Here is a 22,168-nt window from a genome sequence, read left to right as displayed (position 1 = left end):
CTGCACCACTTGTATCATGAGCCCCTGGGGTATGATTAGCATTTCCTAAGCCATATCCTTAGATATTCTGACTTAATAGTTCTGGGGGTTGGCCGGGGAATAAGAATTTTACAATTTCCCCATGATAACCACTTGGTTTGTGAGACCGCTGTTAGAAGAGAGTCCTCAGCTGAAATATTTCAGCTCCTCCCACCCCCACCCCCAGCCACCCCTTTTTCATCCTACTGCCTTTGCAGTGGTTGGGTTCCTTGGTATTTCAGTGACCTTCTATGTGATCTAACTCCTTTGTGTTACTTCTCTATTCAGTCCTTCCTACACACGGCTACCAGAATTATCTTCCTAAAATACAGATTGGGTAATGTCATACATATGATTAAAAAATATTTCATGATTTATTTCCTAAAAAGAGTCTAAACTTCTAGTGGGGCTTCTCAATCTCCTCGCAATCTGCTAGATACTGACTTCTGCCTGCACTTCTCCTGCCAATTCTTAAAAGCAGTCCAAGTCTCAGCCACCTAGACTCTTATCCCCAATATTTCATGCAGCTCTTCGTTAGTGCTGTCCCTATTTTTTTATTTTTTTTTATTTCTGCCAAACCTATAGCAGCCTTAGTTATGCAATGAGCCATGCTACATTTTTCCATCAGCTTTGGTGGAATAATATAAAAAGCAATCAAAGATAGCCTCTTCAAATAATTTACATTTATTGTACACTATTTAAAATGACAAATGTTTATATGATACAAAATTATTGAATCTATGTAAATAAAAATTCCTGAGTAATGCACAACATTCATGCATCATATATAAAGTTCTTTGAATTTAGGAAATCTTAACCTCTATGGGGTGTCTGCCACTGTCCATAAGTGGCATTGTAAGATAACTTTCTTTTTCTCTGGAAGCTGCCTGGGGCATCACTGTTGTTGGATTCAACATGAAGGCTTTCATTAGAGCTTCTGGTCAGAGACTTAACCATCAGCATTGCACCCCTCCAGCTGGAGCAAGTGTTATTGAGCTATGAAGATAGCATACAGTTTAGAGAACTCACGTATTTTGTTCAAATATATGATTAGTACATATGTTAACTCTGTTACCTCCACTCAACTGGTGGTGGGTTACTATATGTAAGTCAGGCAACCCAATGTGTTGATCCTAGATGCAATTTATATATCTGGCTCTGAAACCCCATGCACCAGTTTTGTGCATATGTGCATTAAGCAACCCTGCCATGTTGCTTCTGAAATGTGGCATCCTTCACTGGACACAGGCAGCTTCCATGAGTTTGTACTGATAAAGTGCTCTGTCAAGAACTGGGACTTTGAGTCTTAATTCATACTTACAAACATCCTAAATGCCTTTTCCCTGTCTACTTGTTTAATACATACTCATGTGTATCTCACATACCTGAAACCTAAATATTGCAAGTCCTCTAGCTTTCTTTGATAACCTTTTCTTTTAATATATAAGTAAAATTGCTTGAATGCCCATCCCACATATCTAGGAAGTCTGGACACTTTCTCAAACCACTTTTCCTCAGTGTATTTAGAAAAGTTGGAATGTGGCAGACTGTTATTGTTTACCAATAACCATGTCCTCTCCTTGGAGGAGGATTTTCCTTCTTTGGCTTGTTCAATAAGTAGATCTTCATTATGTGACTTGCTGTGGTCCATGAGATGTAAGAAGAAATGGTCTGTGTCACTTCCTGTTGCTTTGTCTGACTCTTTTCTCTCTGCCAAGCAAATACTATTGATGTTCTAAATAGTAATTGCTCTGCCTGATGGCCCCAGCATGAAGATTATGACAATGTGAAGAAGAGCCCTTATCAGCCAATCTGCAGTGAACTCTAACATGAGAGAAAAGTAGACGTTTGCTCATTTTGTCACTGATACGTTGGGGTTTGTTATCATAGCTTGTCCTAGGAGCTAAAATGACACTTGGCATTTGGCAAGTGTTCATTAAATGCTTGATGAATGAATGAAGTTGAACAAGACATTTTCCAGGGGTCCGAAACTGATACACTCATACTCCCTACTCTCTGCTTTCCTATCTTCAGTGTGGTCCTGGGCTAGTGAGTTTGTAGCACGGGATGGAAATGTATAACTGTCTTGGAGGAAAATTGTTCTGAAAGACATTTGAAGGAACATTTTTTAATTAAAACAGATGTATTTATTATATGGAATAGAATACAGATGTCACAGGAATTTTAAAAGGGAAATACAAACCTTCCAATAATTTTCATGATAATAGGTTACTGCTTCAAGATATGTTCCTAAATCCTTTGGAAATATTTGAGAAGCCTTGATAATCTTTGAGTCTATTTTTTTCCTCTGTGAAATCCAGTGTTTGGACAAGAGTAGAAATGTCAAGGTCTCTTTAGGAGGAGCCACATGGGGTAAGCAGCAGCTTTGGGCTCCAGTGCTCACTTTGGTACTAAAGCATAGAACTCTGTCATGTCGCTTAATCTGTCACTTAATCTGTTAGAACCTCAGACTCAGGAAAATATGTACTCACACATCTGCTACCTGTCCCACTGTTTTTATTTTTTTTTTGAGGAATAATATATGAAAGTACTTTGAAAATTATTAAGCTCTATTATTTAAAATGAAAAGAGATATGAAATTCTTGCATTCTTTTCAAATTTGAAGATTTAATTTTTATTAATAATTCCACAGGGTGGCAGTATTTCACTTGCATTCAACTATAATTTTATAGTTTGTATATAATCTCATAGAAAAGAATTTAATCAATATCTTATTCTCTCCCAACCTGACCTTTCCCCTTTGCTATCCCATGTACTCCATATTCCCAAAACAATTCTGAGAGTTGCCATTTTTCTAAAAAAGATTTAATGACATAAATGACACAGTCACCTTAAGACAGCAGTTTATCAAGAACTGTTTCATTTGGGAAGAAGTGTTAGGTAGCTGAATTTTGCTCAGATGTACTTTGATGTAGGTAATTAAAATCAGTAAAAATACCACCTACAAAAATCTTGCCATTGGCTTTTTTTGTGAATGTTTTCATGATTATTTTTTTAAATAAACGTGAATATTTTTGAGTGATAATGCCACTGATTTTTGTTTTATCCTATGTATTGTAAGATCATAAGGTTGCCACGCAGACTCCTTTTATGTCTATGACATGTTTGAGAAACATTTTATAACGGTTTCATATCTGTTTACTTTGTGTCAGAGTTTCTTAGAGAATTAATTCCACAGATGATTCAAATAAGAAAAGTACACTTATAAATCTTAACAAGTCATTCCTTGCTGACTTCTGTTGATATTAAGCTTCAATATAAGTGATGAGTTAGGTCTACCAGAGTAACCTTGTCCTGTCGATGGGAAAAAATAAAAATTCCTCAGCAACATAATGGATTGCTAGTTTTCACTTGTAAGGTGACCATCAATGCAATTTTTAAGCTGCCATAATCATTACATTCTATGCAAGAGACAGTAGCTGGTTTGAAAAATCACTGTTAAAAAATTGTTTATAAAACTTGATGTAGACAGAGAACTTTATTTTTAAAATGGTTGACATTGATAGAAAATTTTAATTGTTTTGTTGCAAATAAACTTTTGCTGATTTAAGGGGAGAAAAAAGAATAAGCTTTAAAAAAAAGATGGTTAAACTTGAATTGATATGTTAATGAAAATTCCCTCTTTGTCTCCTAAGGTCATATTTATGCACCACATGCCCTGTTTTCTAAGGTACTAGAATAATGATAAACTATAGGCACTGTGTGCATGAGCATTTAAAAATATTTTTGATCTATAGCTTTTTACTGATTCTCAAAGAGGCTTATGACCAACATAAAGCAAAAATCCCCTGATATTTCATCATCATTAATCATATTTTTGAAGTAGATTTAAAAATTGTTTTTGAAGTTTTATCAAATGTCAATCCTCATTTGTATAGGGGGAAAATGGAGGAACAATATATCTTAGTTTCAGGAAAGGATTTTACAAAGATCTCACAATTTACTTGTTCACAAGTTAAAATGCAACTGGCTGGCTTATAAATTAGTTACGTGGATTCATCATAAGTGGAACAACTGATACTAAAGTGCTCTGTGTAATAAATCAGTAAGAACATGAGGGTGGGTGCAAGTGGCATTTTACAAGTCATTTTATTTTAGGCCCTTTTCTGCTAAATGTTTTTGTCAGTAATTTAGGAAACATGCTTATCAAATTGGCTGGTAAGAAAAATCTGGGAGAGATAGTTGCTGTTTTGTTTGGAATAAGCAGAATTCAAAATATTAGGTCCCAAATACAGGAATAGAACAGTAAGAAATTGATAAAACTCAAATCTTGTATCTGCCCTAATAAGTTATTTTAAAACAGAACTAGAGAAATTTGCCTAGAGAACAATCCAGAGTGAAAAGATTTGGGGGTTTCAATTTCTTTTGATTTTAGGGAGAAAGCATGGTTTGGGCAGAGATTGGTCAGAATTTGCAGAAAAATCAGTGGTTGTATTTTTGGAACCTAGTAGCTTACACAAAGTTACTGTCATCGTGTTCTTGTCTTGAAACACGGGTCTGAACAAAGCTGTCGTGAAAACAATTTGAGCTCATTTTAGGCATATACTTGTTTTGCAAGTCAGTATATAGTTTGTAAATAGACTAGAAGGACTGGAAGAGATGTAAAAGAATAGTCATTAAGAGTTGTTACTGCGTTGTTACTGAACACATTCTGTGGCAGGTCCTGTGTTAAATCCTTTAAGTGGATTACCTAATTGAATTCCCTCACACACACACCCTTTAATGTAGGTAGTACTATGATCCCTGTTACAGAAATGAGAAAGTGACTTTCTTATTACTCTTTACAAACAGTAAGTGGAATAGAGTTCACATCTAGATCTTGAGTCCATGCATTGAATTGATAGAATATGCTGCCTTCCCAGAGAAGATGGAGCCAACCGAGAAGAGTGTCCACAGAGAGTGGTCACTATCGTTAAGTGCTGCAGGCAGGTAAAGGAAGAAGAATGAGTCAGACAGGAGATCATGTCATTTAAAGTTGTTTTCAGTGAGATGTTAAGGGAAGATGCCAAATTGTAGTGCCCTCAAGAATGAATGGGGAACTGTGGGTATTCAGTGAGGACAGGGCTAGTTGGTGGAAAGATTAAAAGAGATGGTGGTAGGACAGACACCTCAGAAAAACTGGAAAAGGATGGATTTGGGAGGCTTAAGGGTAGGACTAGAAGGAGACTCCGTTACAGTAAAGAGGTCGTACAACCAAACACAATCAAGAACTAGACAACCTGTACTTTCCCTTTATTTTTGTTTCTTGGCAACTTTCAAGTTTTTAAAATACATTAAAATGCTTATAGTTTTACTGTTGATTCATTGAAAAATAATTTACAATTAAAGATTAATGTGTTGGGTATTTCTGAATTAGATCAGGTAGAGCCATGTAAAATCTAAAGAAATGTGGTTTATCTTCCAAAATGATTTGCTGGAGAAAGATGACATGTTCAGACCCATCATATTCACCATCATGGTTGTTTCTCCCCACTTTCTCTGTTAACAGAATCCTGGTTTTTTTTTGGTAGCAAGTGGGTGAATCATTATTGCTCCAATCAGTTTACAGAACTCTCATTTCTTTGGGTAGCAGTTGGTCTAAAGATGTCTGTGTCACCTAGTTCTGGCTAATGAGATACAGGGAGTCTTTGGGTGAGGCCCCCAGAAAAGCTTTCACCTTTCTCATGGAAAAGGACAGGCTCTTCAGTCTTCTGCACGTGGAGTGTCCAGATGAGATGCCTAGACGTCACCCTTTGAACATGAGGTGAAAACAAAGTCAGTGTGTGAAGGATGGCAAAGCAGACTTTTAGAAAACACTTGGTATGGTCCCAGTTCTGGGTTGCCTGGCCTTGCACCTCTTGTTATGTGAGAGAGAAACCTGTATTTGTTGAAGTCAGTTAGATTTCTGTTGCTACCAAAATCCTTTTTCAGCTGTTTCTAGTACACGTGTAGTTTATGGCTATGGTAATTTTAAGATAGTCTCCCTAATTGTTCCTCTCTCATTTTTACAGTTTATAATGTCTCATTAGAAGAGTTTAAAACAATCTGGTTTATCAATTTCAGAAACAATTTAATTTTTAAATATTACTTTTGAGTTTTCTCTACTCTAATTGTAGTTTCTAGTTTCTTTCCAGTAATTAGAGCAATGCCTATGTGAGGTTCACATTAGCTGTATGTCTGTAACATCAAAAGATATTTCTGCTATGGAAGAAAGCAAAGCATAAAGCCATCACAGATGGTTTTCACATCAGAATTAAATTGGCTCAAAGGAATGTTTTTTGAACCACCAGGTCCACCTTCTAGAAGATCTTAATTAAGGAGTGATTTCATGATGAAATGTTTATTACTATAAAACTGCTAAAATGCTCATCTCCTAGGCCAGTTAGGTAATTACGGGGTTAAATGAAAAGTAATGCTGAATGCTCATCAGAGTTCCTGGGAGGAGTATGTTTATTCTGCATTCTTTGCATCTAAAAGTTGGACACTCTTGAGGTATGGCTATGAGGGAAGTTACCACTTCATACTCCAGCATTATATGACTTAAATAGTACACAAAGATTGAGGACATGTGAGATTTTTTAGTGGGCTTTAAGGTATGACAAATGAAGAAGTGGAATCTGGTTAGAAGCATTTGCTTTATATAATGAGTCTAATACTAATAAAGGTGTTTTATTTATATAGTATGATAGCTTTATGTTCATATGATGAAACAATGAAATTTCTAGTCAGTTCTGGGAATGCTATGGAGAGAAAAATTAACCTGCCAGTTTAACAACAGCAACAGTCTAGACACTACTATAAAATTGTTTAAATGACAGTAGAAAAATCAACATTCAAAGTTATTAGAGCAATTAAATAAAAATTTATTAAACACATGAATAAAAATCTCTGCATGTGACAGAGAAAGTAAAAGCCGTAGCAGAAAAGTATATCCAGTTACACAGAGATGGAGCATTTTAATATGCTGATTTTATTCAATCTCTTCAGTCATGGCATAATTAGCTACCAAAAGATCTGATCACTTCAAATCAGGTGGTCAAATCTTTTGGCTTTGCTGTAGATTATCATCACATTGAATGAATTATTAATAATTCAGTCTTGATGCCTTGAGTCAAGTCTATTAAGAATAATATAAGTTTCAGGTTTTCTCTAAAAGCTGTATGGAAAAAAGAGCTCTGTTACTGTATTTAATTTTAAATAGAAGCATAAATGCCTGCTAATGCCATTGGCTGTTGCTCAAGAAAATCTTCGATCTCTGAGATGCTCCCCATTTTGAGATGTGCATATCATCATGAATGACTAATGTAAATTATTTTCACATTATATTACATTAACAAATATGACTTTTTAAATAATGGCTAGAGAACTGGTAATTCTGTTCTCTGCTTTTTCAAGTCGTGAAGTCCACTTGTTTTTACAGTGCTCACTTGAGAATTTGATAAGTAATATGGATGCCCTATGAGACCATATTATGTTATCACTCTACTCACTGAAGTAAAAGATGTGTTTTTATTCACTGTTTCTTGCTTTAAACATATTCACTCATACATTGTGCTCTTTGTTACATATCTAGAACATACCCTTTGTCATTCACAGCTTGAGAGCTATCTCCTGTATCACAAACCCTTTCCTGGTAATTCTAACTCACACTGATACAGCCATCTCCATCTTTCAGTCTTCTTTACCTATGTACAAACTACAAATCTATTATAGTTTTCTTTCTTGTGAACCAATCACTCCTCAAAATACATCTTAGCATAGCTTACCAGTCATCAGACATTGAAAATGGCATTGCAGATGAAGCCTATTTATAATCCTTGAATATTTTCTTCATGTAGCAGTATTTTATCATATAGTTTTAAAATTATTTTTATGATTTAGTTAAGTTTTGTTTCATTCACTAATTGCTGTGTGTAAATTTTGTCTAATCATCAGTGGTCCATTCCCTGTGGTAATCAGGTTTTAAATTTCGTTTGTCTATCTCAGTTCACCACAGGACTGGATACATAACAAGCTGTCAGTAATACCTGTATATTCACTGGATTAATCCAGAGTATTCCACATATATGAATGCATTTATCTGCTCAGACTGCTGTAACAAAACGTCATTGGCTAGGTGGTTTAAATGACAGAAATTTATTTTCTCACAGTTCTGGAAGCTAGAAGTCCCCGATCAGGGGCCCAGCAGGTTTGGTTTCTGGTGAACAGTCTTCCTGGTTTATAGTTGGCTGCCCTCTTGCTGTGTCCCCACATGGCATCTCCTCTTGCCTACATGGAAAGAGAGATCTCTGGTGTCTCCCTTCTTGTAAGGGTGCCAGTCCTGTTGAATTCGGTCCCTGTCCTTCTGATCTCCTTTAACCTTAATTACTGTCCTAAAGGCCCCATCTCCAGAGGCACTTTGGGGGTTAGAATGTCAACATATGAATTTGAGAGGAATATAGTATGTAACAATGAGATATTAAATTATTAGTAAATCTTTTAAGAAAAGAACTATTGAACTTTGCATTGCCAATGTTTTTTCCTGTTATATTTCTTCAACCTGGCTTGATCTAAGCCTCCATTTCGCTTACATCTTTCTGTAATCATGGAAATTTTCCCTTCTAATAGTTTCTGCTCTGTGTGGTTTGGTAGCTATTAAGTTTATACTTAAAATTCTTAGCTGGAACTAATCAAGGCTCTTCTCATCTTTATCTAAAAGATGCCCTCTGGAGGCTTGGCAGAGAGTGAGTCCAAGGCTGAGCTGTATTACTCCTGTGGTTCCCCTTTTCTGTGCACCGCAGACTCACTTTTGAGAGGACCTGTGCATCACACCCTTCTCCCAAACAACTCAAGGACTTTGACTGATTGTTTCATACATAGGATTCGAAGCATATGGACATGGTCTGAAGTCTGATTATTAATGAGAACAAATGAGGCTAGGCTTTTATGTATAAAGGTATGAGCTCATTGACTTGTATTCTCTCAAGTAATTGTCTTAGTATGAGGAGCTCATTTTTGACTAAAAGGGTTAGACAAGTTTACATGTACAGATGTACAGAGAGGTTGATAGCTTATGTATCCTATCCCACATTTCAGCTTACTATTTGCTGTAAAAATGGCAGTCACCAAGAGTAATGTTTTCTACCTTTAAAGACACTCACACACATGAATGCATGCTCAGGCACCCCCTCCACACCCCTCACCTGAGCTAGATGTTGATTCATTACCCTAATCACCCTGACACATTTGATATTTTCTGGTCCTGCAAACTCTAGCCTCCTTAACAAAAAGTATTTTATACCTATTGTAGAAAAACATTATTATCTCTAAATCTCCTTCCTGTTTTCATCATTGCTAAGTGGACCACATATTTGTAGTCATCATTATTATTTTTAATCAAAACCCTCAAAGTTCTTTCCTGAATTTGTTGGATGGCTTTGGTTTGGATTTTTCCTAGGAGTTATTTTAGCTTTAACTTTGGGCCTAGCACATTTAGCTATGTAAGTCTCCTATTATTTTAATGCAGTATTGTTACAGAGGAACTGGGCTTTTGTCCACCTGTCTTCTCAAATTAGCATAGAACTTCCTTCATACCCTAGTAACCATTCATTTCCTAATTTTCATTAGCCAAATTTCATTATTTTTGCTGTTAGCATGAAGTGCTACTTACATTTTGTATTTAAGATTTGTGCATTCCTTTAATCAAATGAGATAAAAATCTTGGAAATAAAAATATTCTCTGTAAGTCCTGTGTTATGTATTATTTTCTTTATAGATTACATTGTTTTCTTCCTTAATAGTTTATTCACTTGTTTCTGTGCAGATTCCGAAAGCTTGTAAAGACTCTTACATAGGTTAGATTTTAACTGGTTTTCCTCCTTATGATACATGTGACATATATAACCAGCCCCTGTTTCTGTAGTTTGGGGAGGATGGAATCCTCTCCAAGATGCCTGTGTTGCAGGGAAGGCTTATATCTTCACAGTCATCCTTGACTGCTTTTCTGCTTCCATTCTGCTTAGGAATGCACATTTTTGTGACCATACTTATGTTGCCCTGTCAATGTACCCAAGGAATTCAGTTTCAAATTAATTTTCAATAGTGAACTACCCTGTCTCCAAACTAGAAATTTGTCTGTGAGTATAGAAGGTTATATTGAAGGCTGGGGAGGCTGATAAGAAGAATATCACAGAAGGGCAAACAATTTCAAGTTAAGTATTAAAATGCTTGCCTTTCCTGCTCTTTGGTGGTCTCATGACCAGTGTGTTTTGATTATTCACTTCGCTTGATAAAGTTTACAAGCAAGATCTCTCTGCTCTTTCTCCATCTTACCTCTCCTCTTCCTCCTAAATCTTCACATCTTCTTCTCCCATCGTCTCCTTCCTTGATTGCACTGAAGTCTTCTATTGTATGGTGCAAAGCAGCTGTCTCTCATCAATATATCCAAACTCAGATATTTTCTGCCATTGTGTTTTGCAGTTTATCAAAGTGCTTAACCAGAACAGAACCCGCTCTTTCAAAGAGATGGTTGGTTGAACAAAAAGATTTTTTGTTTTATTTTGTTTTGCTTTCACCATTAGAACAGAATATCAAAATGCCGAAGAGTTCGTAGTAATTAAACCATGTTTGTACAACTTTATGCACCAGTAGCCTCTGAGGTAGTAACAGATGGGGCATTAGAGAATCTGATTTGGGTGAATTGCTAGGGAAAATTAGAGATTAATGTGTTAGGTTCATAATTTATGTTCATGTGCTGGAAATAAAAACTGCAAAGTAATTAAACTCCAAGGAGGATAGATTCAAATAATATATGAATAATAATTAGAATTTTAATTTTAAATAGACTACACTACCCAATAGATTTTGCTGTCCAATATAATTTTAGAAGTTCTGACTTTATAAAAAATACACTCATTTAAACCAGAACTTTCAAATTTATAGAACTATTTAAAATAATGCATTAGTTTTGAGGTTTAAAATCCTGCAGTTTCTTCTCTGGCTTTAATTGCAGTGCTGGAAAGCAGGATTCTTACTCCTTGATGTTTGTTCACTTTACTTTAACTTACCTAACAAATAACACTATGGCCAAATCTATGCTAAACAAATAGGTATTTATTGCTCACTAAACCAATCCTTGTCAATTTTTCTTACCATAGCACAGATTAGTTTATCTCACCTAGTGAGCTGTTTGTATCCTTATTTTAAATTAATGCCAATGAATAACTGGCAATGGCCAGCTACAATCTGGACAGATAATTCATTCCTACCTGTTCCCCACCCCATTTCCCTGCCTTTTACCTTTAACCTGTCACAGCATAGCCAACTGACTCTTAAAAGGTAGATGAGACCTGGAAAAGTTAACTAACCTTCCAGGCATGAACAATGTGTTATATATTGCACTCTGAGGCCAGTCCTGTGGAACAGAAAGTGAACTGGAAATCTATAAACATTTTCCAGTTCATTTGGAAAAAAAACCCCAAAACACTTGATTCCTTAGGGTTGTCCACATAGCCAGTTATGTCATCTGCAAATAAATACAGTTTGTTTCTTTCCTTTAGGTTTTTGCCTATGCACTACGTTGAAGAGATTGTATAGAACTGGTGTTGATTCTTTAAACATTTGGTACAATTGTCCAGGAAAATCACTTGGACCTTAAGATTTCTTTTTTATGGGTTTTAAAATTATATATTCAATATCCTTAAGGGATATTCAAATTATCAATTTCATTTTATGAGTTGTGGCAATTTGTTTTCTTTTGTGGATACTCCATTTCATCTTAGTTGTCAAATTTATGTATGTTGCGTTGTTTACAGCATCCCTTTATACATTTGGTGTCTGTAGTGATATCCCTCATTTCTTTCTTCCTTGTTTTTTCTCTCCCCTTCCTTCCTCCCTCCCCCCCTTTCTTTCTTTCTGGTATCTTGTGCTTTTGTCAGTCTTCTAGAGGTTTGCCAAGTTTATTGATCTTTTCAATGAAGCTCTTTGTTTCATTGATTCTTGTTTAATGTTTTTCTGTTTCCAATTTCATTCATTTGCATTCTTTATTATTTCCTTCCTTCACTTTCCTTTGGGCTTACTGTATTCTTTTTCTAATTTCTTGAAGTGGAATTTAGATTATTGATTTGCAACTATGCATTCAGCACTGCAAGTTTTCCTCTCAACACTCCTGTAGCTATGTCCCACACACTTTGATATGTTGTATTTTAATTTTCATTCATTTCCATTTATTTATTTCCTTTGGGACTTCCTCTTTAGCCCATAGATTATTTAGATGTACATTGTTTAATTTCTATTTATTTGAATATTTTTCTATTACCTGTCAATTATTGATTTCTAGTTTGATTCTTTTGAGGTCAGAGGATGTATTCTGTATGATGTAATTCTTCTAAAATTGTGAAAGTGTCTTATGGTCTAGGATATGGTTCATCTTGGTATATGTTCTGTGCACACATGAAAGTGTTGCACATTCTACTATTGTTGGGGGTTATCTTCTATACTGTTGAGTAGATTCAGTTGGTTGATAGTGTTGTTGAGTTATTCCTTGCTGACTTTCTGTCTAGTAGTTCTATGAATCATTGAGAGAGAGGTGTTGAAACCTCGAACTATAATTCTGGACTTGTCTATTTCTCCTTTCAAGTCTCTCAGTTTTTCTTTCACATATTTTGCAGCTCTTTTTTTTGTTACATACACATTTAGAATTGCTATGTCTTCTTGGAAGATTGTAATATTAAAATCATATAATTTTCCTATCCCTAGTAATTTACTTTGAACTGAAGACTTGACTTTATGTGATATTAATATAACCAATTGTGCTTTCTTTTGGTAAATATTTGCATGGTATGTCTTTTTCTATACTTTAACTTTCCACCTGCCTATGTAATTTTAGGTGGGTTTCTTCTAGGCAGCACAGAGTTGGTTCATTAAGAAAATCCATTCTGCCAGTATCTGTATTTTAATTGGTTTCCCTTTCAATCATGTCCTCCCACCTCACTTACTCCTAGTTTTTCTCTCCAGCTTCTATTTCTATGCATCCCTTATAAGCTTATCCTTTTTTATCTAGGTATTAAATGTTAGGATGCTTTTAGACTTGGTTTTATAACCCTTTTGTTCTCAATACTGTTTTTCTTTGTGACTCATATATATCCTTGTCTCAATTACAATTTACACTTAGATGATTAATAAACATTTTCTAATTCAGTCAGATCTCAGGTCTGAGTGAAGCCAATGACTCCCAGCTCTCTAGCTGATGTCTCCTATTGTATCTCAACAGCACTCCAAGCCCAACATGCCAAAACCAGACTGATTATCTTCTCTTTCAACCTTTCCTAGATTTCTCAACACAATGAATGGTACCACTAGATACTGAGTTATATTTGCCAGAGGCTTAGGAGTCATTACTGACTCCTTTTCACCTTTATCTCCCATATCCAATTAAACAGCAAGTCTTGTGGCTTTTCCCTCCTTAATCCACCCACTTCCTTCCATTTGTACCTCTAGGTTTTTATCATCTTCTGCCTGGGTTAACGCAGTAGTTTCCTAAATGGACTTTTTGCCTCTAATTTTATTGTGCTTGGATTAATTTTTTCACTCTGTAAGCAGCAAGATGCTTTCAAAATAAAATTTGGTCTTATCACTTCCCTGCTTTAAATATTTCAATTTTTTTTATTATTCTGTGGCATATATTAAAATCCTTAAGATGACTTAACAGTGCCTGTCATGTAGTTTACATTCAATAAATATTTATGGAAGAATGAATAGATGAACTTATGTAGTTTATAGTGTTTGCCAGTAAAATAGTATTGCTACACACATGTATTCTTGTATTTCTGATGGATTTATTTCTAGAAGTGAGATTGCTGGTATAGTTTGCTTTTCATCTATTAAATGTCAAGGTTAATAGAGCACTTGCTGTAGTGCCTTTTAGCCATCAAGAGAAAAAGAGGAATCTGATCTAGGAAGACCAGTGATGATTTATTATGGGAGCCATCTCATACCTTCTAGCCGATGGAAGGGAGTTGTATCCTAGAGAATTCCTTTAATGACTTAAGGATTTTTTTTTCACAATTTTGTGCCAAATGACTTCAGGTAAAATGTTTTGTAAGACAGAGCAAGGAAGAAATGAGGCAAATTTTCATATTCTAAACAAATATGACTTACTCCTATTTTTATTTTGCTTATATGTTTTTCTTACTGACTTTATGTGGAAATTAGTTAAAGGAAAAGAATGATTTGAAATGATGTGGTCACATTAGACGGGCTAAGAAAAATCATGTAAAAATTATAATTTTCATGAAATAAAGGATTTGTTTGCTGGTGTAGTTAATACAGGCTAGTGTAGTCAGGTAGTGTTTTCCGTGATGGGCTTTTCTGTCTGTGCCTCCTGCTGCATTCCCGTGAGGGAGGGTGGTGTGTCTTGGTGTTTGTGAAGTAGGCGGAAGACAGCACAAAAGTGCTAGGTGCCTGAAAGGGGCATTAGAGGCACGGGGTTACTGCAGCTCTGTACTTACTAGTTATGTGAGCTTGGGCAAGCCTGTCAATCTCTGTGATACTTAGTTTCCCCATCTGAAAATAATGCTAACTACTGATTTACATGCAAACAAAATTGGATGTGATCACCTGTTTTACCATTTATTAATGTCTTTATTTTTAATATGTATTGTTTGAGCTGATACTAAAACATTTTTATTGTTGATTTTAATAATGAATTTGCATCCCAGAAAAATAAAAAATGTAATACAGGAACATTAATGGCTTTAAAAACCTTTTTCAGCAGCTTACCAGGCTGCAAAATGACTCATAATGGGCTTTAGACCCTGAGAGTTACCATGAAATTCTGAGAGTTTATTATGCTTTTGGAAATGTCCATGTATTCATGATGTAGTCAGTGAAATTCATAAGTAGCTCTACAGATTTCTGCCATTTCCTTCTTACTCTAGTCTGGTTTTGTTCATATTGAAGTGTGTAGATTAAGCAGCTTTATATTTATTTTCACTTTACTATTAATTTTTCATCAGCTACTTTGTGTCTGCTTAAGCAAAACATTGATTTAATTGCTCTGTTTTTCATTTCTTTTTGTTCTAGGCAATGGACCTCACCATGACCGTTGCTATACTTATAATGAAAACAACTTGGTGGATGGCGTTTATTGTCTCCCAATAGGACACTGGATTGAGGCCACTGGGCACACCAATGAGATGCAGCACACAACAGACTTCTATTTTAATATTGCAGGCCACCAAGCCATCCATTATTCAAGGTAAAAATAGTGCCATGTTTATAAGCACAGAAGTAGGACAAGAGGTAGCATCAGGACAATGGAAATATTTGCTGTGTTCAAACTGCAGTGTCTCTCTTTGGAGGGCTCTGTAGGCCTGTAGAACTTTGAGGACATAAATTTCAGTGAATCACCATATGAGCATTTTTGGTTCTAGATGTGAAGAGTTCTTTTACATAATTATTTTATTAAATACATACTCTGGCAGCAATGTATTTTGACCAGACAGTAGATAACCAGTCTTTGTACTTTCATGGTGGATTACAAATAAAAGCTGGGCTAAAATATCCTAGACTCACAGTTGTAACTTTTATGCTACTGACCAGCAGGGAAGTCTGCCTGCTCCCTCTACTGCTGTATTTCCCCCAATTTGGTCTTTCCACAGGCAACCACTTTCACATCTTTAGTCAATTATTTGCTTACTACCTTCAGGTAAATGATAAATAGTATGATCATATTGTTATGTATTGGTTTTAGTTTTAGGTATTATCTCTTCATTTCACACCATAAATGTAAAGATTTAGCTTTTTTTCTTGGCTTCCCTCCACAAACCTCAGTTTCATCCCTTCTATTGTTCAATCCTCCCAAAATACTTATACAGTAACTTTGATGAGATCGGTATCCACACATTTATTTGTATGCCTTTGTAAATGCCATTTAGTACTCCTAACTGTTCACAAATGTCTAAATGTCTTTTGAAGAATGTATAGTCTTGAAATGTACTTTCAATAGTATCAGGGTTACTATTGAAAAGTCAAAGCCATTATGGTTCCTAGTCCTTTAAATTTGAATTGGAGAAGCCTTTAGAATCTTTCCATTTCCCATGTTATGAAATTTTATGATGGTATGTCTTGTGGTGGGTCTATTTTTATCAATTTTTATTAAATTTTCAGTGAATAGACTTTTTATCTTCAAATACAGGTGCTTCTTTGAAAGTGAATTTCTGGAATTATTTCTTTGTTGATTTCTTTCCCTTTCTTTCTTGAAGTCCTGTTATCCAGATATTGGAACTCTGGCCTGAGTCTTTTATATTCTGTATAACTTTGGTTGTTTGTTATTGTTGTTTGTTTGCTTTTCTTTCTAACAGATTTAATTAACTTGCTTTGTCCCCCACCACTGCTACTTAGTTTTTTATTTCTGCTATCATTCTTTATTATCTGGGAGCTCTTTAATTATCTGAGTGTTTCTCAGTCCAGAGACTTGTTTTATTCTTCTTCAGAAAATAAACCGCTAATCTTTGTCAGGACTGGGAAGGGAAAATTTCCCAGCTGAGGAGAGTGGGAAAATGAATCTGGGGTCCTGGCTCTTTCTTAAAAAGACTTGCAACCAATTCTTATCTCCTTTGCCTACATCTAGGAGTGCATGGCAAAACCAGTTTCTCACTCTGTTGGGGATTCTGCAGTGAAATTCCAGTCTGTTTTCAGCTTTCTTCACTTCTGACCTTAGGACTTCATTTTTTTCAGAACGGCTATATTATTCAGTAATTAACCAGTTGCTTTCCATCTTCCACAATTTTGTTGTGGCTGTCTTTCCTCCTGTTTACTTCTTGTGGCTTTATATGTTTCATTTTTCTTAAAAATCTCTTTATTCTTGTTTTAAAGGGATTTGGTGAAAGGGTCAAATTAGATGTATGGAATAAGTTTGTCTACAATGAAATGAAAGTGAAATAAAATAATAAAATTTGGGAAATAGTAGTCAATAAATATTAAGTCCATTCTTTATTTCTCGCATTTAACTTGTGTTCTGTTCCTCTGGTCTAGATAAGATTCTACCAGGGTAGAATGAAATAAAAAAAAAATTAACCATATTCAGGATATACATAGTGCCAAACTACATTTCCCTCTTCAGTTAAGGGTTTTTTTTAATGCAAGAGAATGAACGTTTGCATTAAAAACATAGATAAGTAATTTAATAAGACTTTAGCAGAAAGGGACTATAATTTCTATATCTTGAAAAGGCTTATTGCCAAATAAATACATTTTAAGAGATATAAATTAGACTCTATGAACATTATACTTTACACTTCTTGAAAGATGTTAGAATTTAGAAAAATGTACTGTAAGCATGCCTATTCTTTGTAGCTTCTTTGACTTATAAAGAAAATATATACAATATACTATTTTTAAAAATCAAAATCATTTTAAATACTGTAGAACAATAATTTTTCACATTTAAAAATACTTTTGTACCTAGCACATTTTCCAAAATGAGTGTAATTAATTACTTCAGAGAGTGAGGAGCTTGGGTGCCAGCCCAGCTCTCCTTTACTGCTGGGTAACCTTGGGACAATTCTGTAATAGTTCTAAGTTTCAGTTTCCTGATTTGCAAAGTGAGCTGGTTGAACTAGATAACCTACTAAAGGCAGTTCTGGAAATAATCAAGGATTACAGTTAATTAAAAAAACTAAGGCTTATGAGACATTTTGCCAATGTTATATTGGCCTAACAGTGAGCCCTCTCCACGGCAGCTTCTCTGCCTTCAAATCCGGGCACCAAATGCCTGCAGTTCAGTGCTGCCTCTAGGTGGTACTTTCCTTCATTTTTATGGTCTGGAGTGTACATTCCGTTCAACTCTGTGGCAGCTGTATTTGGAAATACACATATTTTATAGCTAGTATACAAAAAATCCTTAGTTAAGTACATATATGCTCTTTATATAATGACATTTTTTATGTTGCTCATTTTATAATCAAATTTTGACAAGAAATCTCTTTTGAAAAAAGTAGAGAATAGCCACAAAATTCTGTGTGCAACAGGACCTCATTACATTGTCCTACCTCAATAGTTCATAGCTAAGACATTGGTCAAAGGAAGAATTTAATTTCAGTTGGTATTTACATCTGATTGAATGATTTAAATTTTTCTAAACATTAAAGGCAAGATTATAATTGCTCATCTTAGTAGGACAGGAAAACAACATAATCTTCTTTGTTGAGTTCTGTAGTGCAATGATTTTTGTTATTAACTGAATTTGTAAGATTCTTCAGAGTTCCTTTCCCTATATAAATAATGCTATTCATATTTTATAAGGTCAGATTAACTGATGGATGTCCTTTTTTATGATCAAGATACATATTTATATATAAAACATTTAAACATATAAATAAAATAGATTGCATATTTTATTAGAACTCAACAAGAAAGAAGATTGTGCTGCTTTCCTGTCCTATGAGGATGAGCAATTATAATCTTGCCTTTATGTTTAGGAAAATTACAAATAAGTAAATCAGATGTAAATATCAGTTGCAATTAGGTTCTTCTTTTGGCCATTGATGTCTTGATTGTGAACTATTAAACTAGGATAATGTAATGAGGTCCAGTTCAACACAGAATTTTGTGGCTCTTCTCTACTTACTTCAAAGGAGATTTCTTGTCAAAGTTTGATTGTAAATATGAGTAATATTTTTTATATGTATTTCTATTCTATTGTATTGAGAAGATTTATTTTCAACACCGTATCAAAAAATGTTTGTGTTAGGATATTAACATCCTAATGGTAATGTGGACTAATGCAAACATACCCCTTAATTCTTGTTTCTTAGAAGTCATTTAAAACATCTGCTAAAGTTTGTGGAAAAATTGGTTTTTGCTCATAGTGTAGCGGGGAATCAGAGTAAGTATAAAAGAAGCAGCTGGATTCTGTGTTGTCTTGTATGTTATTGACAGCATTGCTATTTAAACAATGATTGGAATGCCTTGTTCACTGTTGAGTTAGAACCTTGATCTAAGGAGAAAACTTGCCTATCAGATCTGAGGTTGTGTCTATAGGGATGGTAGCAAGAAAGAGGGAATATTCTACTTTTTAAGAAAATTGGATCCCTGTGTCATTATGTGGGTAAAATATAAAATCTTTACCATGAAAATATGGATTTTTATTATAAAAGGGAGCAGAGAAATGAGAAAATAGAGAGGAGGGGAGGGTAGTTTATAAGGTGGGCCCTATTACAGAATGTTTTGACGTTAATGAAAATGATCCCATGGAGTTAAGAAATGTTAATGATTAAGACGAGAAAGGGGAGAGTTTTAGGAGCAAAATATGTGTAAGCATGAGCGAATTGAGTACAGAAGTCCATCTGTGATCCTGGGAGAGGTGGACTGTTTGGACATGGATGCAGGTTGGTCAGTGTAGAATTGACAGCATGTGGAAGTTTGGTTTTTAATTGCTTCTGTTTTCTTAGTGAAATAGGAAACCAAGTCATCAGATGAGAGTGAGGAAAGAGAGGAATTTTAGGTTTAAATGAGATATGTAGACTGGGTAACTCATGGAATGTAAATGTACTGACTCATGAATTTTAAATTTTACAAGACTCTTCCAATTCCAGTATTACAGTGGCCAAAGAAGAGTTATTTCCTATCAAATGAATACTGAAGACAGAGTATTTTTGATAAGCTAAAGTAGCCTTTTTCTACAGTTTTCTGTGTGACTCTAGCTTGATCAGAAAGAAGTCTAAGTAACAGTATCCTTGGTTCAAGCCCTTCTGTTTCATTGCATTAAGTATATCATGCCATTCTCTTCTGGCCTGTAGGGTTTCTGTTGAGAAGTGTGATGTTAAGTAACATGCTAACATGGAGTCGTGGTAGGTTAGGAATAACATACTGTGCATTTTAGAGCTGGAATTAAATTTATTATGCTAAGCCATTACTGGAGGTCCTCTTCAGGAAGACCAGTGGGTCTGTTTATATTAGAGTCAGTGTATACATCAGGGAACATCCCTATCTTGTTTACAGAGGGTTAGAATAGGTTAATGGAAGCAGGAAGTAGATGGTGTAGAGGATTATATAGGGCAAGTAAAACCATCATAACTCTTTATAACCCTCAGCTACTTCTAACTATGAGAGGAAGGGAGTCATACATGTATCCTCTCATGTTATAGAGGAACAAAGAGGGAACAAAAGCTGCCAGGTCCTGCTCTGAGTTCATCACAGCTGACTTCATTCCTGGATTCCCCTCCACGGTCCTCTCTGTTCTCATTTTCTTGTACCAGAGCATTCAGATCAAAGCACGTCTGAATACAAATGTATAACAAAAAAATCCTACTTATTTTCACTGATCAAATATTAAAGTTTACATAGTCCCCATAATCTAGAGAAGTTGAATTAATTATAAAAAAGACCTGAAACCTTTTTTTCTCTGCCAGCACCTTCATGCCATCATTTTAAAAGTGATACATTAAACTACAAGTCAAATGTCCTGCATTTGACTTGTAGTTTTACTCACCTGATTATCTTTCCCCACCTTCTAATCTCCAACTATTTTATCAATTGCATATCTTATTCCCCCTTTTCCTAGATTGCAGACCCTGTTCCAGCAGCCCTTTCATCCATAAGATTCTTTTGTTTGACCTGTTTTGTTTTTCAGAGACAATTATTATTAATCTTCTTAATGTAGTCGCTGGCATTTCCACTGCTATGCCCTCTTCTCAGACATGTTTATTGTACTTACCATTATGAATAGGCAATTGATTTTAGAGGAAGGCATTTTATGAGAGGATCTTCCAGTATAAACTATGTCATGTTGTTTTTCAGTTGCTCTTCCAACTTAATTATACTAGGTGTGACTCCTGTTAGGCTTTATGAAAACTTAATAGGTAAAGTTCCACAGATCAAAGAGATATATTTGCATTAAATAAGACGTCACCAGAGAATTTATTTAAATGGTTACTTCCCCAAGGACTTGAGTTTATTCCTAGACTTTTTTTTGCATCTAGTTTTAGGAGGGAAGAGAAACCGACAGCTAAAATGAATGATTAACTGGGAATGAAAATTAAGCGTCTTAAAAATGATAACTGGTGAGAAGCATGATTAATGTGTTATAAAGATAGTAGGTTTATACAGATTATGAGGAGTTGTTTTGTTTTGCAAAGTGAAGTATATCTACATCTATAAAGCTATTTTTATGTTTAATTATATCCTAGAGAAATTAGGAAAGAAAAACAAAGGAGAGGAGAAAGTAGGAAGAAGGAAGGACACAACATGGACTTTTTTCTGGATTTGGCCTGTTTTTGTTCAGCTGTCCTGTGACAGTGGGTGGTAGCATGGATTGTTTTTAGTCCCCTTTCCTTCCAAAGTGGGCTCTGTCCCTGGAAAGTGCACTCTGAGGTGTTGTTTCTGATGGTACCAATGGTTTGGAACTTGGTCCTCTTGGGTCTCATGGTCTCACTGCTTGTTGCCATGATGATAAGTTTTTATTACTTCAGATCTTTTCAAAGAAAACAAAGCCCTGGGAAGCCGTAGAAGTTGAAAGCGCCATTCTGGGAGACCCACAGTGCCCTGCTCCATGGTCCTCAACCAGAGTGATGGCCCCGTCTAATTGCTGGGGTTTGAGAACTCTTCAATTCAGGATATTCAAATTACGGGTTGTTAATTAAGCCAAATGGAGTAAAACAGGCCAATAAAAATGTTATCAGAGAAGTTGGAAATACTTCTCTGGTGTTGGGGTTGAGGTTGATGTTGGGGTTGTTGTTAATTTATTATAGAAATAGATTTGAACACCAGAACATCAGGTTTTAAAATGGCCATTTTCATGAGATTGTTTAACATTATTCCCTACTTTAAAAAATTAAGTCTAAGAAGCTGAATTTAGAAGTGTCATTTTGATTTTATACCATGTACCCAGTGTTGGGTTGTTAAATTCTTTCAACTGAAATAATAATGAAATTATATGGTATTTACTTATATCACAAAAGTTGTTCTTCACTTTGTGAAAGGATCGCCTTATGTCTAGACGAGCAGACCTTCTTAAGATAGACCTGAGGAGCATGATCTCTTGCTGCCTGAATGAAGGACACCTGAGGAACATTTCTGCCCTGATCACTGCCACGGTGACTGGGAAAAATTAAGGAAGGGAAAAAAGACCCCTCAAAACTGTAAACAGGAATTAGCCAGAGAATTCACATTT

General features: G+C 35.2%; 1 protein-coding gene across 3 annotated transcripts in view; it reads left to right on the top strand.

Annotated features, from left to right (window-relative positions):
- The window catches only part of EPM2A (EPM2A glucan phosphatase, laforin), a 72,727-nt gene that overhangs the window by 14,518 nt on the left and 36,041 nt on the right, over positions 1 to 22,168 (top strand). For all 3 annotated transcript variants that reach the window (XM_073219712.1, XM_073219710.1, XM_073219711.1), the window contains exon 2: positions 15,079 to 15,253. In XM_073219712.1, the coding sequence (XP_073075813.1) occupies positions 15,079 to 15,253 (175 nt within the window). The remainder of the gene's footprint in view (positions 1 to 15,078; positions 15,254 to 22,168) is intronic.

Source organism: Manis javanica, chromosome 13 (genome assembly GCF_040802235.1).
Source record: "Manis javanica isolate MJ-LG chromosome 13, MJ_LKY, whole genome shotgun sequence".
In the NCBI taxonomy this organism is placed as follows: Eukaryota; Metazoa; Chordata; class Mammalia; order Pholidota; family Manidae; genus Manis; species Manis javanica.
The sequence above is the reverse complement of the archived record's forward strand: the minus strand, read 5'-3'. Positions and strand labels throughout refer to the sequence as shown.